The sequence below is a fragment of the Oncorhynchus gorbuscha genome, linkage group LG16 (assembly GCF_021184085.1).
Source record: "Oncorhynchus gorbuscha isolate QuinsamMale2020 ecotype Even-year linkage group LG16, OgorEven_v1.0, whole genome shotgun sequence".
In the NCBI taxonomy this organism is placed as follows: domain Eukaryota; kingdom Metazoa; phylum Chordata; class Actinopteri; order Salmoniformes; family Salmonidae; genus Oncorhynchus; species Oncorhynchus gorbuscha.
Window position 1 is genome coordinate 57682043 of NC_060188.1, and position 15240 is coordinate 57697282.

The 15240-nt window shown below is 42.9% G+C and overlaps 1 protein-coding gene across 1 annotated transcript in view; it reads right to left on the minus strand.

Moving 5' to 3' along the window:
* Positions 1 to 15240, minus strand: part of LOC123998965 (beta/gamma crystallin domain-containing protein 3-like) — a 34724-nt gene that overhangs the window by 18749 nt on the left and 735 nt on the right. The window contains exons 2-5 of the mRNA XM_046304254.1: positions 15159 to 15203; positions 13627 to 13742; positions 8916 to 9075; positions 8229 to 8368 (exon numbers count right to left, since the gene is read on the minus strand). Of these exons, the coding sequence (XP_046160210.1) occupies positions 8229 to 8368; positions 8916 to 9075; positions 13627 to 13742; positions 15159 to 15203 (461 nt within the window). The remainder of the gene's footprint in view (positions 1 to 8228; positions 8369 to 8915; positions 9076 to 13626; positions 13743 to 15158; positions 15204 to 15240) is intronic.

A 15240-nucleotide genomic window follows, 5' to 3' on the forward strand; every position in this document is an offset into this window, starting at 1 on the left:
AAATGTTTCGCTAGCACCATTGTGCAGCCAGAGGACAGCTATTTCCCATCCTCTTCCGGCTACATTGACTTCAATACAAAACCTAGGAGGCTACTTCCATTTTGACCGACATGGTAATTATGACCACTTCCGGAGGACGTCCTCCAACCAATCATAGCCTTTGCAATATGAACTGACATGTTGTCCATCCAATCATAGGATTAGGTTCAGAGAACGAACCTAGTGTGGTGTATTGGGGTTGTGTCACAGAGCATTTTGGGGGTTCTGTGTGTTGAGAAGCTTGGTGAGTTGGTGACATGTTGGATGCAGATTGAGAGTGAAGCATTAGTTGAGCATTTTTAGTATATCATTCAATTCAAATGAGCTTCTTCAAACTACAGGAGACGGAGGAGGTAGATTATATTATATTTAATTGGTTTTAGAACTTCATTTTTGTGTGGAGTTAGGAAGGCAAATTGAAGAAAAAAAATGTTTTCCCCTTTTTCTCCCCAATTCCGTGGTATCCAATTGGTAGTTACAGTCTTGTCCCATCACTGCAACTCCAGTACGGACTCCGGGGAGAGGCGAAGGTCAAGAGCGGTGCGTACTCGGAAACACAACCCAGCCGCTCCGCTTCTTGACATAACGTCCGCTTATAATGTCAGCCGCACAAATGTGTCGGAGGAAACCCCATACACCTGCCGACCGTGTCAGCGTGCATTGCGCCCAGCCTGCCACAGGAGTTGTTAGAGCGCGATGGGACAAGAACATCCCTGCCGGCCAAACCCTCCCCTAACCCGGACGACACTGGGCCAATTGTGCGGCACCCCATAGGTCTCCCTGTCACGGTCAGCTGCGACAGAGCCTGAGCTTGAACCAGGATCTCTCTCTCACAGCTACTTAGACCACTGTGCCACTCGGGAGGCCCCAAATTGAAATAAATTGAACTGACTTTAGTTTCAAGTAGCTATCTACCAGAGTGCAGTTTTCTCAGCCAGAATGGCTAGCTAATGCCAACAACAATGTTGTGGATTAATTGTTGAAGAACCCTTTTCATTTCTATCTCAAGGCCATCAGACTGTTTAATAGCCATCACTAGCACAGAGAGGCTACTGCCTACATACAGACTTGAAATCATTGGCCACTTTAATAAATGGATCACTAGTCACTTCAATAATGTTTACATATCTTGCATTCCTCATCGCATATGTATATACTGTATTCTATACTATTCTACTGTATCTTAGTCTATGCCGCTCTGACATTGTTCATCCACATACTTATATATTCATATTCCATTCCTTTACTTAGATTTGTGTGTATTATGTATTTGTTGTGAAATTGTTAGATATTACTTGTTAGATATTGCTGCACTGTCGAAACTAGACGCACAAGCCTTTCGATACACTCGCAATAACATCTGCTAAACACGTGTATGTGACCAATAACATTTGATTTGATCAGATTTAAGCTCCTTGGAAAATGGACGAACGTTTGCATATTCAAACTGCACAACAACAACAAGAAGGTAAGAAGAAACAAGGTCACAAGCAGCTTATCGGCAAGAGTTGGCTTTTACTGAAGGGCACGATGACAGGGAAAGTTCAGATAAAAAGGGCAACTACCAGGAGCTTGCAGAGGTAATTGCTCATTACGGTGCTTTACATGCTGAGCATATGGAAGTTCTTCTCTGGGTCGCCGAAATCAATTCAGAATGATTTGATCACTTCCATCACATCATCCTTTAAAAGTGAGATTAAAAAGAGAGCTTGACTCCGAACAGACACAAGAAAAAACTCTTTACATAAATGTTGCAGCAGCCTATGCTAGACCTAAACACCAGAGATCTGACATGCTGTACGGGATGAAAACGAGACGATTTTTCAGTCTGATCAACTTTAGGCCACTAATAATAGAAGCTGCATACAGCATACGTGCCCTGTCCATCTGGTCAGGGTAAACAAATTTGTAACGTTACGTATTTATAGTCTATTTGTTTGTCAGGAGAAAATGTGAATGTGATCAAATTTGGTTTATAAATCTAACTTGGGCTGGCTTGACTGCCTATACCTTTTCAATAGACAATTATTAACTGGAATTAATCAATCAACATAATATTGACGACATAGATTGTGAGTAAATGTTTAATTAGGCCTACAGTTGCATAGGCCTGCATGGTGGAAACATGCATAAAGCAGCCTCTGAGTTCTACTATCCATCTGTTGTAGTCTTCCTGTCTGGGTAGAGGAAACTCCCCTATTAGTCTAGTCTAAATGTATCAGTTTGCTGCAGTTTGACAGGGTTTTCATCCTCCCCAGGATCAGGAGTTTTTTTTAAACCATGTGATCTGAAAAACTGGTCCTATAGCCCGTATAAAACATTTTTACACCTGGTTAATCTGTCATCCCCTATAGGGTCTGGAATTTTCCTGGTTAGGTTACAAGATGAGGAAGAACTCCCCACCTCTATTGTGCCACCAGTCTGCTTGCAGTTGTCAGTTATCGTCAGGTATGTAGATGATCAGGGCTTTATTCAGGAACGTTTCTTGGGATACTTTGATGTGTCAAGTGAGCGAGATGCGCAGTCTGTGTTCGACTTTGTGAATTCTGAGATGTCAGAGTTTAACTTGTTGCACACACCTATAATGTATCTGGTATTTGTATTTACAAGTCCCCTCCTGTTCCCTGACTAAGAGGTGATGACCTTTCCACTCCACTACCACGGTCAACTCTCTCCTGACATTAACTGAAGCCACGTCTCATGTGCTCTCTCATCCACTGGCACATTGAATGTTTCCACTCCAAGCACTGAGAGCAGACCTGTACATTTTGTGTCATTACTGTATGTAGAGTCAATCACGTACACAATCATATTATTATACATCAATGATTAACCTCCTTGCTTGGACAAACTCAATCCCCGAGCTGACAAGGTAAAAATCTGTTGTTCTGCCTGAGCAATGCAGTTAATCCACTGTTCCCCGAAGACGTGGATGTTGATTAAGGCAGCCCCCCGCACCTCCCTGATTCAGACGGGTTGGGTTAAATGTGGAAGACACATTCCAGTTGAATACATTCAGTTGGACAACTGACTAGGTATCCCCCTTTCCATGATGGGCCTGTCCTGCACTGAAACCAAGCCTCAACTCATGCCTCATACCCTCATTAAATCACTGCTGTGATCCCTTCCCAACACTGTGTAAGTAGCCCTCTTATTCACAACAATATTGTACTATAAATGTCTTTATTAAATGCTTAGGTTACAATAATTAGGCTGATTAGGCTGACTTTTAAACACAGTTTGTTGTCTCCATGCAGTCTGCATCTGTAACGTGTCTTCCATCCTCCTCAATTTTTCCAAGACACCAGCCTCCACTGATTTGTGGCACCGCATTTAACGGAGGCTTCTAAGTTCATTGTTTTATGCATGAACTGTATGAATGCATGACCAAACACCAATACTTGGATATACAATGAGTATACAAAACATTAAGAACACATGGTCTTTCCATGACATAGACTGATCAGGTGAATCCAGGTGAATGCTATGATCCCGTATTGATGTCACTTGTTAAATCCACTGCAATCAGTGTTGATGAAGGGGAGGAGACAGGTTAAAGACATGGATGGTGTATGTGAGCCATTCAGAGGGTTAATGGGCAAGACAAAAGATTTAAGTGCCTTTGAACGGGGTAAGGTAGTAGGTGCCAGGAACACCGGTTTGTGCCAAGAACTGCACTGCTGCTGGGTTTTTCACGTTCAACAGTTTCCCATGTGTATCAATAATGGTCCACTACCCAAAGGACATCCAGCCAACTTGACACAACTGTAGGAAGCATTGGAGTGAACATGGGCCAGCATCCCTGTGGAACGCTTTTGACACCTTGTAGAGTCCATGACCCCGACAAATTGAGGATGTTCTGAGGGCAATTCAATATTAGGAAGGTGTTCCTAATGTTTGGTATACTCAGTGTACATTGAGAACTCACACTGTATATACAGTGCATACGGAAAGTATTCAGACCCTTTCACTTTTTCCACATTTTGTTATGTTGCAGCCTTATTTTAAAATTGATGAAATTTTGTTTTCCCTCATCTACACACAATACCCCATAATGACAAAGCAAAAAGTTTTTTTTTTAAATAGTTTTGCAAATATATTAAAAAATAAAAACAGAAATAGCTTATTTACATACGTTTTCAGTCCCTTTACTTTGAGCCTCTCGAAATTTAGCTCAGGTGCATCCCGTTTCCATTGATCATCCTTGAGATGTTTCTACAACATGATTGGAGTTCACCTGTGGTAAATTCATTTCACTGGACATGATTTGGAAAGGCGCACACTTGTCTATATTAGGATCTATATAAGTAAAAACCAAGCCGAGACAGGATTGTGTCAAGGCACAGATCTGGGGAAGAGTACCAAAACATTTATGCGGCATTGAAGGTCCCCAATAACACGGTGGGCCCCATCATTCTTAAATGGAATAAGTTTGGAACCACCAAGACTCTTCCTAGCTGCCTGGCCAAACTGAGCAATCGGCGTAGAAGAGCCTTGGTCAGGGAGGTGACCAAGAGCCTGATGGTCACTCTGACAGTCACTTCTGGAGGAAACCAGGCACCGCTCATCACTTGGCCAATACCATCCCTACGATGAAGCATGGTGGTGGCGGCGGCATCGTGCTGTGGGGATGTTTTTCAGCGGCAGGGACTGGGAGACTAGTTAGGATCGAGGGAAAGATGAACGGAGCAAAGTACAGAGAGATCGTTGATGAAAACCTGCTCCAGAGCGCTCAGGACCTCAGACTTTGGTGAAAGTTCACCTTCCAACAGGACAACGACCCTAAGCACTGTCATGACTTTCCCTCCTGTGTGAGGATCAAAGAGAGCCCCCTCTCTCTCCCACCAGAGAGGAAGGGGGGGTTTATGACTTTAACGACCGGTTGTAAACTTTCTCTCTCTGGACCTGCAGTATTGAACAAAGGAATCTGATGTGTGTAGAGAGATAATCTGCAGCCAAAACGCCATCATCCAAAAGTGGATAATGTAACAATGTTTCTAACATAAAGAATGTGGGAAATGGTTGGTGAGGATCCAAACAATAATCATGTCATATCATTTGTTGATTTGTGATGTCATTAAAGATGGTATAGCAAGATAATGGTAACTCTACAAATGTATACATCCCAGTTATCAGATTTATATCTAACTGTTGTGAAACTTATATGATTAAATATGAAACTACTTGTGAAAAGATAGCACTATGATTTTAGCCTTCTAAATTTGATAATTGTTGTCATTTAAAGTTTTAATCAGTCAGTAACCACGCCCACGTGAGCACAGACATTATGCCAAAAGCATGGAACGCCCTTTTTCCAGAGTGCTTATAAAGGACTCCTAACGAAATTTACAACAGACCAACGTGACCAACAGCGTGAGCTGAATGTTACGAAATGGGTAGAAACTCTCGACACGAGTGAAGAAGAAAACCTCTAGAGACCGAAACATGCCGGGTTGCTGCCAGTGTGTAAAGTGGTCCTAGCTGTACCCTGAATAATGAACCATTGAGACCAGAGAACGTGAGGATCATCCACACATTGAAATGGTTTAAAACTACCAGACCATAAAACGTTAAGACTCTGAAACGCTCGAGTGAAGAAGAAAAACATCAACATCGGAACATTCAGTCTGCAGCTGTTTAAGTACTTTAGTCTAGTAAACTCAACCAAAGACCACTGCGTGGGTGACATTTGAAGGATCCAGTCTAACGAAGACGAGGGGAAGAACATTTCCCTCCGACCACCGTGTGGTACATCTGAAGGATCAAATCTAACGAACACTCAGAGACAAAGTAGCCTACTACAACTACAAAGGACATTGCGACCACTGGTGGACAAACCAGAGACTTCTGTCGAACGACTTCCCATAGACGGACCGGGCGATTTCAACAGAGAGAGACGACAAAGACATACAAGCGTAAATATATACATTGCAATTATTTTCAAATGAGCAGTCAATCATGTGCAAAGTATTCACATTCCCCTTCCCATAGTTTTCCAACTGTATGTACGATGGGTCCCTCCGTCTCTCCCGCTCTTTCTTTCCCCACCCCTTTCCATTGTGTAACAAGTATAATGTTAGTAATCAATTCAACCTATACTGTGTGTGTGTTTATGTATTTCTGTGTGATTATTTGGTTAGTAAGTAAATAAATAATTAAGCCGATTTGTGTATCGCTGAATCATCATTTAGACTAGGGTTCGTGCAGATTTACGAGGTCAGAATGAGACTGATATGAGGTAATAATAATTAACAATCGACTGTTATTGAGAGATAAGAGATATTTATATTTTTAGAGTTTAAGTCAGGAGATAGTAACTCGTTTAAATAACTTTTTTCTTGGTGCCCCAAGGTTGCTAATGAGTTAATTGCTACATTATTAATTTAATCACGTAATAACTAAACATAGTTAATTGATATGATGAAACAGTCATCACATTAATGATAGTCACGTCATGACAGCACACAGCCAAGACAACGCAAGAGTGGCTGCAGGATAAGTCTCTGAATGTCCTTGAGTGGCCCAGCCAGAGCCCGGACTTGAACCCGATCTATCATCTCTGGAGAAACCTGAAAATAGCTGTGCAGTGAAGGTCCCCATCCACCCTGAGAGAGCTTGAGAGGATCTGCAGAGAAGAATGGGAGAAACTCCCCAAATACAGGTGTGCCAAGATTGTAGCGTCATATCCAAGAAGACTCAAGGCTGTAATTGCTGCCAAAGGTGCTTCAACAAAGTACTGATTAAAGGGTCTGAATAATTATGTAAAAGTGATATTTCAGTTATTTATGTGTAATACATTTGCAAAAATATATAAAAATCTGTTTTTGCTTTGTCATTATGGGGTATTGTGTGTAGATTGGTGAGAGGGAAACAATTATTTAATGCATTTCATAATAAGGCTGCAACTGAACAAAATGTGGAAAAAGTCAAGGGGTCTGAATACTTTCCGAATGCACTGTATACAGTACATTTTCACTCTTATTTTTTTGGAAGATGCTTCATTATTTGCCAGGAAAACTATTAAAACTAATTGTAAAAAATACAAGTAAAAAAATGTAATTGTAAAAAAAGAGTAATGAATAGTAGAATTCAGTGACATTTTTAAAAATCTGCTTATTGTAACATGATTTTTTAGAAGACCTCGACATTGTTGTTGCTATTTTTTGTGTGCTTTGTGTATATGTTGTATTGTGTTATGCTGTTGTTGGTGATTGTGTGTGTGGTATGTTGTTGTTGTTGGTGATTGTGTGTGTGGTATGTTGTTGTTGTTGGTGATTGTGTGTGTGGTATGTTGTTGTTGTTGGTGACTGTGATATATTTAAACAACAATACTTTGTCCAAAGTCATACAGTCAGTGTTACTAATCTCCACTACAACAGAAACCACTTTATCTCTCTGATAGGAAAAATATTATATTGAAAATCTGTTGATATGGAACAACCAAGATGCCTTGACCTTGTAATATTTCAATCTGCTTCAATGCAGACCGTGCAGTAGGTGGTAGTTGAACAATATATAACTATTTTAATGGACACCACACAATGTTGACAAAGGCTCATTATCTTGTAAAACGGCTAATGACCTGGAGTAAATCCTGGCATGCTTCCAAAACATTTCATGTTTACTGTTGTTGGTTCATCAATCAGTCAGAATTATCAGAGGCTGCTGCATCATAGTATCGCAGTCATATTCCGATCCTAAATTTGCCTTTCTTCTACTGTAAATGCGGGTGTGTTTGTGAAGTTGAGGAATTACCTCAATACCTAGGCTGCCTCACTACCTCCACCCTGAAGTGGGTCATGCAAAAACTTCAATTCTAAGTGTTCATTCCTGAACTGGACAGGACGTCACTTCTACTTCTATAATAGCACCCCATTCTCTTAAACATTCCTGTAATACCCCATGTGTGTGCTTTATAAACACTTTGAGCAGGAAATTGACTTTCCTAGCAGGTGCATGCTAGCAGAGAACAATCCACCCAAATTCAGTAGAAACAATATAGACGCCGGTTGGCAAGGACACTTCTTCTCAATGAGTAATTTCCCCCGTTGTTTTAGCAATGATGGCGCTTCCTATTTGAGCCTATATAGCCTGTAGCTACTGAAGCTCTCTCTCACACAATGGCAGTGAGTTCCTCTACACAGTTACAGATACCACTAACAGGCTAGGAATAGGATAGGGCTCCTCACCAGCCAGACTTGACAGTCAGGTTTGACAGGTGGATAGGTCCACCACGTGTTCCCAAGATGTCCGCTTTCGAGTAGAGATGCTCCGTGGCTCCTCCTGGCGCTCCGATCGGAAGCAGATGAATTTCTGGAGTGCTGTCATCCTGAACGGTGAGAGAGACACACAACAGCATTCCCTCAACATGTGGAGACATTCCTCCACACACCGCTCTATCAATCCTACTCTATCAGGCCCCACTATAATGCCTAAGGCTGAGAGAGGGGAAGATAGAGAGGAAGAAAGAGAGTGAGAGAGAGAGAGAAAGTCAGAGAAATAGAGGAGAGAATGAAAGAAGGAGGGATAGACAGAGAGACCCTGGCCCTCTACCAAAGCTTCAGTGTCCTTCCAGCTCTGTGCTTTTCAGCGTTTCCCCCCTGTTGTATCCTTTGAGACTACAGCTTGGCTACACTGTTCACTTTACAACTGGTCTCTCTTCTATTTGTAACAGTGACGGGTTAGTTGAAAACTACAAAATCCTATTCAAGCCATGCCATTTAGATGGAGGATTAATTAATACAATTTATGATTGACTGAAACCGGAGGCTACTGGGAGGTGTAAATAATGGAACCATTGTCTCCCAATAGAAATGTTGGAGGGAAATCACTAATGGCACTTGACACTGTAATTTAATGCTAATAAATATACTCACCTTCAGTAGTCTTCTGATGGAGCCGATGGTGATGCTGGTGGGCTTGTTCTTTATCCCCTGGCTGGCCTGCTGCTGGCCCAGTTGGTGGCTCAGTACCGTCTCCCCTTCCTCCAGTAGCACCCAGGGGCCCTGGAACCCCGGCTCCAGGTACAGAAGCCAGCTACGACACACACACACACTGTGTGAGCACCCACTTCAATCTCTCTCTCTCTCTCTCTCTCTCTCTCTCTCTCTCTCTCTCTCTCTCTCTCTCTCTCTCTCTCTCTCTCTCTCTCTCTCTCTCTCTAAGCACAAAAAGAGACGCCAGAGGGGCATTGCCATGGAAACCTTGGTGACAGGACCTAGAATTCAAAGATCCCCCTTCACACCCTACCAGTACAGACACACACCCAACACAACAACAGCTGGTGATTAACGTTACACGTCGAAGAGAATATTACAGCACTGTGCTGACAGTAATGGAAATCAATCTGGCAATCACAAATGTTTTTTTTCTTCTGTTGAAATATTAAAAGCTGCTTACTCATGCCCCTGAACAACAGGCCCACAGCTCACAGTAGGGGGCATGGGGAAACTAAGCAGAGTCCTTCAATAGTTCAATATCCCTGCTGAGACTTGACCGCAACACTGCCTTTTATCTGGGGTTAAACTTTCCAAGTCAACAAATATTGTGGATTCTGAAAATAACACAGCGGTGTGATGTGTGCAGTGTAAACAACACTATTGTGTGTGTGTGTGTGTGTGTGTGTGTGTGTGTGTGTGTGTGTGTGTGTGTGTGTGTGTGTGTGTGTGTGTGTGTGTGTGTGTGTGTGTGTGTGTGTGTGTGTGTGTGTGTGTGTGTGTGTGTGTGTGTGTGTTTGTGTCGCCAGTAGCCCATAAACAAGTATTTTCAGGGACTTTTCCCCATGTTAATCATTGTCCCCTTCCATAAATAATCTATGTGGATGGTCAGGAACTGCTTTGAAGCGGTATATTGACTCTCCTAAAAGGCTTAGGCTGCTTTCACTGATTATACATCCACCATGAGAGACAGAGATCAATAGCTCCTGATAGGATAAGCTGCTGGGTTGAAGCCCAAGGAGGAAGCATCTCACGAGAAAGTCAAATCCCTCATAACTAGCATGTAGGAGAAACCATGTGGCTCACGCCTTCACTGATGAACTTGAACTGAATTCAAAACTTTGAATGACCAACAATCTGGGTGTCCAGAAGGGGTTCTGTCAGAACGACTAGGAGTTTGCCGAGTCAGGTAGTTGAAAATCTGTTGAACTTGAATAAGTCAACCTGTAAAGTAGCTCTTGTACTGCAAAGCAAAACTAGTTGGGGAAGGACGAAGCAGTCGTACACATTACTTCCTCTGTGGACTGTAGAGGGAACAATGGGACGCCAGTCGGTTGGTTAACCTGAGAAGTGGATGGGGGAAGAGCACACACAAGCACAACAACGAAGCTGCAACGTGACTTGCTTTCTTTCTCTCCACCACTCTTGTGGACAGGGGAGAGAGCTCCCACTCACATGGTCTGAAAGCTGCTTTGCCTTTCCCACTTTATGTTCGGGAATGACGGTTTGGTGTAAATAATACAACAGGACTAGGGATAGGGTGGCTGAGCCAACGTACTAGTACACAAATGGAAGGTGGGCCCATCCATTACGCATGAGATGTTGCGTAAGGCACCAAACTTTCACTAGTGATGGCGAGCAGAGTCGAGTGAGCCTGCCTTTGCGTGAGTCGTTTGACAAAAAGCACACGGCGGCAGAACATGTTTGCGAGACTGAAGGTTTCTCGTTCTGCATCCATTAAATATGAGAGCAGTCTTACAGCATAGCACACATCTACCAGACTTCTCTGTATGTAAACCTGCTCTGCCTCTGGCAGAGAGGCATAGAGACATACTGTCATGTGCATTAGTTCAACCTAGCGCAGCATGATATGAATATTAACAACTAAACCTATTTCTAGTATACAGTGCCCTTTTACTTTTCCACATTTTGTCATGTTACAGCCTTATTCTAAAATGGATTAAAAAATATATAAAAACATCCTCAGCAATCTACACACAATACCCCATAAAGACAAAGTGAAAACCTTATTTTTTTTTGTAATTAAAATGTATAAGCAGAAATAACTTACTTAAATAAGTGTTCATACTCTTTGCTATGAGACTCGAAATTGAGCTCCCATTTTCCATTGATCATATTTGAGATGTTTCTACAACTTGATTGGAGTTCAACTGACTGTGGTAAATTAAATTGATTGGATATGATTTGGAAAGGCACACATCTGTCTATATAAGGTCCCACAGTTGACAGTGCATGTCAGAGCAAAAACCAAGCCATGTGGTTGAAGGAATTGTCCATAGAGCTCCGAGACGGAATTGTGCAGAGGCATACATCTGGGGATGGGTACCAAAACATTTCTGCAGAATTGAAGGTCCATTAGAACACAGTGGACTCCATCATTCTCAAATGAAAGAAGTTGGGAACCGCCGAGGATCTTCCTAAGCTGGCAGCCCGGCCAAACTGAGCAATCAGGGGAGAAGGGCCTTGGTCTGGGAGGTGACCAAGAACTCGATGGTCACTCTGACAGAGCTCTAGAGTTCCTCTGTGGAGTTGGGAGAAACTTCCAGAAGGACAACCATCTCTGCAGCACTCCACCAATCAAGCCTTTATGGTAGAGTGCCTAGGCGGAAGCCACTCCTCAGGCCCATGACGGCCCACTTGGAGTTTGCCAAAAGGCATCTAAAGACTCTCAGACCATGAGAAACAAGATTCTCTGGTCTGATGAAAACTAGATTGAACTCTTTGGCCTGAATGCCAAGCGTCACGTCTGGAGGACACCTGGCACCATCTCTACGGTGAAGCATGGTGGAGACAGCATCACGCTGTGAGGATGTTTTTCAGCAGCAGAAACTGGAAGACTAGTCAGGATCGAGGGAAAGATGAATGAACATGAAAACCTGCTCCAGAGCACTCAGGACCTCAGACTGGGGAGAAGGTTCAATGACCCTAAGCACATGGCCAAGAAAATGCAGGAGTGGCTTCGGGACAAGTCTCTGAATGTCCTTGAGTGGCCTAGCCAGAGTCCAGACTTGAACCCGATCGAACATCTCTGGAGAGACCTGAAAATAGCTGTGCAGCAACGCTCCCCATCCAACCTGACAAGAGTTTTTAAATAAATAAAAATATATATATATATTTAAAAAATTTACCCCGTTTTCTCACCAATTTCGTGGTATCCAATTGTTTAGTAGCTACTATCTTGTCTCATCGCTACAACTCCCGTACAGGCTCGGGAGAGACGAAGGTTGAAAGTCATGCGTCCTCCGATACACAACCCAACCAAGCCGCACTGCTTCTTAAACACAGCGCACATCCAACCCGGAAGCCAGCCGCACCAATGTGTCGGAGGAAACACTGTGCACCTGGCAACCTTGGTTAGCGCGCACTGCGCCCGGCCCGCCACAGGAGTCGCTTAGTGCGACGTGAGATATCCCTACCGGCCAACCCCTCCCTAACCTGGATGATGTTAGGCTAATTGTGCGTCGCCCCACAGACCTCCCGGTCACGGCCGGTTACGACAGAGCCTGGGCGCGATAGAGAAGAATTGGAGAAACTCCACAAATACAGGCGTGCCAAGCTTGTAGCGTCATACCCAAGAAGATTCAATGCTGTAATCGCTGCCAAATGTGCTTCAACCAAGTACTGAGTAAAGGGTCTGAATACTTATGCAAATGTAATATTTGTTTTTTATTGGTAATACATTTGCAAAAATGTCTAAAAAAACGTTTTTGCTTAGTCATTATGGGATATTATGTGTAGATTTATGAGGAAATAAAGCCATTTAATCAATTTTAGAATAAGGCTGTAATATAACAAACTGTGGAAAAAGTCAAGGGGTCTGAATACTTTCCGAAGGCACTGTATAGGAATGCTTTTTAGCTTTTCCATCATGAAATATAAATGGAAGCACTGTCTTTTTCCAACTGCAGTAGTAAGATAATATGGAGCTGATAGTACATTGATGTACAGTGTTTTTCCTATATTAAATGTAGCATCGGCGCACCATCGCACCAGTGCAGTGACGGCAGTGTTTGTGTGGCTTAGTACGCAACCCTTATGATTAACAGTGCCGCCTCACAATGCGATTGGCTTGTGGCTTGATGATGGAACATGTGTCACATTAAAAGAAGGTCTTGCGAGGGCATATTAATCAACAGACAGGTCTATCAATGGGAGCGAAAAGCGATAAATTACCCAATCACCGTCTGTCACCACCCCCCACACACACACACAGTGGGAAGGAACATATGGAGGCTCAGAGGAATCAATCACGATTTAAACTAAATGTTCTGATTTGACATAAGCTACACTTCCTAAGCCTCATGTTCAGTAATAATAAGGCTATTTTTCAGTGAGCGTGCATGAGTCAGGTAGGGAATGGATGAGACAGGGGTATTAGTCCAAAGTAGAGGATGAAGGGCTGGCTCCTTCTGAACCAGGTGGGCTATTTTACAGGGGACTTATACAAGTTTGACAGATTTTCAACTACCTGCTTCACCAAACTCTAGGCCTTGATCCGACAAAAACACTTCTGGAAGCCTAGAATGTTGGTCATTCAAAGTTGCATATACAACTTCATAAAGAGCATCCTTCCTGTTTTAGGAGTGAGCAACCTTAAAAAGAAGTCCACTTGCTCTAAAGGTCCTCTTACCATCCTCCCAAGACTCGCACAGAGGCACCCTGTGGAAACACCATCCCAGAATCCTCCTGGTCTGCATGGATAGTCCGCCTCTCCCCAGAGAATGTCACACCATCAAAGATGTTCATCTGAAGAAACAGAGAGCAAGTGGGGCGGCAGCGTAGCCTAGTGGTTAGAGTGTTGGACTAGTAACCGGAAGGTTGCGGGTTCAAACCCCCGAGCTGACAATGTACAAATCTGTCGTTCTGCCCCTGAACAGGCAGTTAACCCACTGTTCCTAGGCCGTCATTGAAAATAAGAATTTGTTCTTAACTGACTTGCCTGGTTAAATAAAGGTTAAAAAAAATATATTTAAAAAAGTAATTCGGAAAATGTAGAGAGCAACACGTGGGCTGTATTGTAAAATAGACGCAGTCTGACAGTCAACCTCCGCAAATGTTCTTTAAACAGAGTTTGACTTATTGACTCAATACCGGGGAAACAAACAATAATTCAAAGTTTCCTCATATTCGAGTGACAACTGAACTGTGGCGGTTTGGTGTTGTTTTCATGATAAGCTGGGTGCCGTGTCAACACAATCAGGTTTCATAAGCTTGAGGGGAAGGGTTTCCAGAATGGAGCCCGGTGCTGAGTGACTACGCCTGACACCTCTAGACTTAGTTCTGATGAGGAAAAGGGAGCGCGGCCCTTAATCCCCCAACCAGCCCACGAGCTACCTCAAGCAGTCATTATAAAACACTGCCTCTTCTAGAATTAACACGCTGTGTTTCTTCATCCGTTAATCGTACCAGCCTATAAGACGGCTTCCTTCTTGATAGTTTGCTTCAAGTCTTGATAGTTTGCTCCCTTTGTTTCATCCTTAAAAACAAATACTTTCTCACCACGGATAACAGAACAGAAAAGGTTGGTTGTGTGGTTGCAAGGCAATTCCATTAGTGATTGTGTGAAACAACAATGCAGACAAAATCCTTGGCGCCCAGTGCTTTGTTCACTGCCTGTGTTGTGAGCCTATAAACTTCACAATCTATGCAAAACTGCATACAAGTTGTTTTGTGGGGGAAACCCATTCCTGATTTGTTTTATTTGGATGAAACAATCCACATATACAGTGCTAGACCACAGGAATGTAGACTGGCATTGCAGGTGGTTTTACTTGTCATTAGAGTGCTATTGACGAGATCCTCACTCCTTTTGTACAGACCCCGAGAAACTACAGCCCTCATCAGTAAATGGGATAGCGTTTTACAGCAATGAATAGGCAGTTGCATAATTTAGATCTCATTTCCATTTATGACAGGCCTTAGGAAGAGATTAAACGAAGAAAAAAAAGAAGAGCTGCTGCCCTACTTTCTATAGCCTGAGGTATCATTAGCTAATAGAAGAGAAATGTTCTGTCCAGCTCAAAGGCAGTCTGGCATCTCCAATCTATTCAGCACAGTGATTAGGAGGCAGATTTCATCAAACAATACGACAGTCATTAAGATGCGGTCAGAAATGAGCGTGACAGTGAGAAAGTACTGGTCATGTAAAAGATGGAAACTCACCAGAGTAGGCCTTGGGATGACCTTTCCACAACTCCAATTTTCCCCCTAAAATTATATAAACAAGTCAAATATTAGCATATAT